At 44.4% G+C, this 4,972-nt stretch overlaps 1 protein-coding gene across 1 annotated transcript in view; it reads left to right on the top strand.

Annotated features, from left to right (window-relative positions):
* Positions 1-913: 913 nt before the first annotated feature.
* Positions 914-4,972, top strand: part of asah2 (N-acylsphingosine amidohydrolase 2) — a gene marked incomplete at both ends in the record, with an annotated part of 31,526 nt that continues 27,467 nt past the window's right edge. Inside the window, 2 exons of the mRNA XM_083787494.1 lie at positions 914-1,484; positions 2,269-2,326. Coding sequence (XP_083643620.1) covers positions 914-1,484; positions 2,269-2,326 — 629 coding nt within the window. The remainder of the gene's footprint in view (positions 1,485-2,268; positions 2,327-4,972) is intronic.

Below are 4,972 nucleotides of genomic sequence, written 5' to 3'. Positions count from 1 at the left end.
CGTCTCTTTTCTGGTCACCCTCTCTCAGCTTATACTGTCCGTCTCCCTATCAGCTTTTCTATTGTACAGTATGTCTCTTCTACAATGTCTTTCGGCTTTCCTACACTCGGTCCCCCACTACGCTGTCTCCCTCACAGCGCTCCCACCGTCGGTCTGACCTACACTGTCTCCATCACAACTTGACTACTGTCTGTCTCTCCTACACCCAGCTTTCTATACAGGGTATGCGCGTGACATCATCATCAAACCCGGGAGTTATGTAGGAATGCCTACTGAGTGGCAAAGAAAAACTACTTTCTGGCCTTGGACAGCCCCATGCATTCAAACAGAAAAGTCCCACCTAATTGCGTTAAAGTCACTTTGCCACTCGATTTGCTATTCAATTTATGCACGCGCATACCCTCTATTGTCTGTCTTGCTTTTCGCGTCGCTACTAGTTGTCTCTCCTACCTACACCACCTCACTCTCATCTGTTCTATCAGCCTGCAGATATATTGACGGACACGCACACTGCTGAAGTGAAGTCTGATTCTATAGCCCGTATCAGACTAGAAAGGGCTCAGGAAATGAAGTGTCAGCTACATGCTTCGACTTAGAATTCCACAATTTAAGGCTTGCCCCATGTGTAGGCGCCCATGCCACATCAAACTATGACGTCCTCGCATTACTGTCCAATCAGCGCACGGCCAGGGCGTGCCAACTTGGGAGAGTTTGGGGATACAAATAAATGTGCCAGGGTTTGATTAGAGTTCAGAACTTAACGGAAGAAGTGTTTCCTGAATCATCTGCAGTCGGTGCTGAAGCACTGGAATTAACTTAAACGATGCTTAACCTGAACGCGGTTCACATTAGCGTGGCTGCGATGGCATTAGCACTAATGACGTGTTACTTTATTAACGTGAACGCGTTGGGCATGTGTGTCGCAGCGGCACTGTGCGTCGCTCTGAAGGCTGCGGAGAGAACGCTGAGGCGGCGGGAGCACGAGAGGAAGACGATAGAGATCCTGGAGAACGACACGAGACGGCTAATCACCAATTTCCTGTTGGACTTTGTGGGCGTGTTTCACCGGAAGAAGAAGAGCGAAGCTCACTCGACGATGAAAAAGGTCGTGAAGGACTTCATCGAGATCGACCGGCACTACGGCAACGGCATGACGAGCTACGTCGTGACCAGCGAGCTCCGCTTGGACGAGCGGGGCGACGACATGAGCTTCGTAGCGGCCGCGGCGAACACCCTCTTCGGCGCCTGCCCCACCACCACCTGGGAGCACGTGGCCACCCTGCTGTTCTTCGGGGCTCTCGTGTGCCAGGACCTGATGAGGGAGCGGGAGAGCGAACGGTGCGTGGAGCTGGTCAGCCGGGAGATCTCCACCTATCTCCTGTCGCACCACCGCGACTGGCTGCTCCGGAACAACTCGTGGGACGGTTTCGTGGATCACTTTCAGAAGAGCTTCCGGTATGATTTCAAGAAGAATCAAGAGTCCTGTATTTGTCACTGAGCATACAGGTACACGCAGTGAAACGTCGGATGTGGCATCATGCCATGCTCCACGAAATGGGGACGAACGGGGGAGAAAAGGAACCGAACAGAAAGGAGACATTGCGATGCGGTTGACACAGCTGCCGGCACACGGCATTTTCTTAATAAAGTCTTCATTTTATCCAGGGTATAGGGTTTCTCTGAGAATGAATGTTCTTTTTATTGGATGGCTGCAATAATATAGGCCAGGAGATGATTGGCGGGGCATATTCCCACTCCATTTGGGGGATTGGATGGCGCTATATGAGCTCTGGAGATCCCTGCCACAACAATTTTTTTAGATGGGGGTCCGGTGCCAAACACATTTTCATAGTTTTACTGAGGTTAGGTTTAGGCATACTTTTATTGAGCTTATGTTTAGAAAAACAAGAACTGTGACTGTCAATCCTTTTCTCCGGTGTGAATACGATTCAGTTGTTTCCGTAGGTTAGCTATAGCACATTGAAACTCCTGTTGTCTCCGTAGGTGAGCTGCACGACTGAAGCACTTGTCACATTGTTTACAGCGGTAAGGCCTTTCCGTGGTGTGAATACACCGGTGTATACCTCTAGGTCAGCTGAGCGACTGAAACTCATCTCGCACAGTTTACAGCAGAAGGCTCTCTCTCGGGTGTGGACAGCACGCCGGTGTATCTGTATAGGCCATCTAACACTCTGAAACGCTTTGTCGCACTGCATGTGTACATTGGAACGTTTTTTCTCCGGTGTGAATACGCTGGTGTCTCCACAGGTGAGCTGCACGACCGAAGCTCTCGTCACATTGTTTACAGTGGAAAGGTTTCTCTCCGGTGTGACTACGCTCGTGTCTCTTGAGAGTCTACCTAAGTGACGGAATCTCTTGTCACACGATGTACAGTACATATAAATTGGTCTTTCCTGTGTTAAGTCATAGGGGGGTATCTTTACTTCATGGTGGCTGAGTTCAAGTCTTGGGATGATGTGGGTTGGCCTGTGTGCTCTCCTCGTTACTGGCATGGCTACAGAACTGGACATTTTTAACCTCTGCTGGTTTGTTGTCAAAGCCGCCGTGCTCCATGGACTGTGATGTGGACCGAATTATTTATTCTCTTCGCTTCGCTTGTTGATTTGTCCTTCTACTGTATATATTCTCTCTCTTCTCACTCTTCTCTCTCTTTCTTGGTTATACAGTATATCTATCTCAATACTGTCTTTCTCACCTGAACTATCATGTACAGTAGGCTACAAAGATGAGAGCTCTGGGCTTAGTTTTAGTCATAGTCTTTTGAATATAAAAGATAATATTATAGTCTTGCTTTAGTTATCTGAAATGTTTTAGTTTTAGTGTAGTTTCAGCCGACTAAATACCCAATATTTAAGTTGACAAAATCTACGGTTGATTTTGGCAGGCCTTGACTGCGTCGTAATGGTGTGAGCTTGTAGAACTACTCTTTTCAGAGTGCAAGTACGGGTATTATGTATTAAATCCATAATAGCCTATAGGCAGTATTATGGTTTAAACAGGTTAAACTGATTTTGATGCTATATTATCAAATGTAGCTGCGGACCCCTGTTGACCAAGTGTCCATGTTTCCCTGTCCTTCATAATGAACTATTATCCTCGCTATCTGTTGTGTGAGAACAACCTTTGGAGTGAGAGACAGAGAGTGGATTCATGTTTATCTCTTCTTGAAACAATACAGAACAACGCAGAATCTCACGATTCTCACCCATATCTCTCTCTTGCTCTCTCTTTCTCGGTCTCTCGCACGCACGCACACACACACACGCACACACACTGAAGGATTTTATTTGGAACTGCACAAAAGGCGCAATACATTTAGATACTTGCTCTCTCTTTCTCTCAAACACGGACACACACACACACACGCACACACACACACACACACACACACACACACACACACACACACACACACTCACACGCACAGTGGCACACTCATACTGTCCTTGGTCTCTTCCTTAAGCATGCAGCTATCTAGCATTATATGACTGTGACCTTTCATTCAGGGTACTGTATATCTGATATCTCTTTTTCAATCTGAATTGTTAATCTTGGCAGTAAAACATTGCAACATTTGGACGGGACACACACATTAAGCTCTCGCTTCACTTAGCTTGTTTCTGTCTGTCTCTCTGTGTGTGCAACTGTCTACCTCTTTACTGGCTGTGGACGCATTGTTCACTATAACACCAGGTAGGTCACCTTTTATGACATTTTAATTGATTCATTGCGATTAGCGGTTTAATCGTGTTTTTGACATTGAACATTGGAACGTATGAATAGAAATTGCATTCCTTGTTTGCCTTTTAAATTTGCACCGGGCAGATTTGGCAATTAACTTGAACATACAAAGAAATTACTGACAATGTCTAGTACCAATAACCAAAATAAATAATGTACTATTGATATCAACATAATACTTCATAATTTTATACGTTTTTCTTTCTTCTAAATCTTCTCTTATTCTGGTCACTTCTCTTATTCTGGTAAACAGCTACCCTATAGCGGTCAGGTCAGGGTGTCATCTATAGTCAACAAACAGCAGGGTCAGCGGTGTTACAAAGAAACCATGACAGCAAGTAGACATCAAACCTACAGTACATCTAATATTACCATCTACTGTACTATAGTAGCATACAGTCTATCAGCAATAACATTCCTACTGCTTTTGCTGTAATGTGACCTACTGTAGTTTACTAACTTTTTGTATTGGACCTGTGTGGAAAAAAAATCTTCTTAGTAGAAAATTCAGTGTTGGTCAACTGGGGCAAAATGTAAACAACAAGAAAGATCTGCTTCGATCATGCCCATGGTACATACATGGCAAATAACAGTTCAACATGAACAAAATAAAGGCCATGGACGGGTGGTCTATAATTCAAATATGTACTCAGTGCATGGTGTTGTCAGGATCTGCCTTCCGTGTGTTGTTTTTGTTGTTCTTGAAACTTATTCTGAAGTTATGCTATGGTGTTCTTGAATCTTATTTTGAAGTGATGCTTTGTGTTTCCTGTTTTCCTTTGTTCCTGCCTTGTCCCTCCTTCCCTGTTTTTTGGTTCTTTGTTTCACCTGTGTCTTGTTTTCCCCCACAGCCAATCCTTGTGTTGATTTGATTTGAATTCACCTGTGTCCTGTTAATCTTGTGCCTATTTAAACCCTGTGTTTGTGTTCTCTGTTGGATTATTCATTATTGTCTTGTAAACCTGAGTTCCAAGTCTGTTTGTTTGATGGTGTTGCTCTCCTGCAAACCTCTGTTAAAATAAACTTCCACTTGATTCTGACTTCCTCGCATTTTGGTCCTACTTGGATTACATCCTGACAGGTGTAAAGTATACTAAGAAGTACACATACTCAAGTACTGTATTTAAGTACAATTCTGAGGTATTTCTTTTACCTTCTTCAGTATTTAAAAATGTCAATACTTTTACTTCTACTCCACTACATCGCAGAG

This window comes from Protomyctophum parallelum (genome assembly GCF_964188405.1).
Source record: "Protomyctophum parallelum genome assembly, chromosome: 17".
Classification (NCBI taxonomy): domain Eukaryota; kingdom Metazoa; phylum Chordata; class Actinopteri; order Myctophiformes; family Myctophidae; genus Protomyctophum; species Protomyctophum parallelum.
Note: the sequence above shows the minus strand (reverse complement) of the source record. Positions and strands in the feature narration are given on the sequence as shown.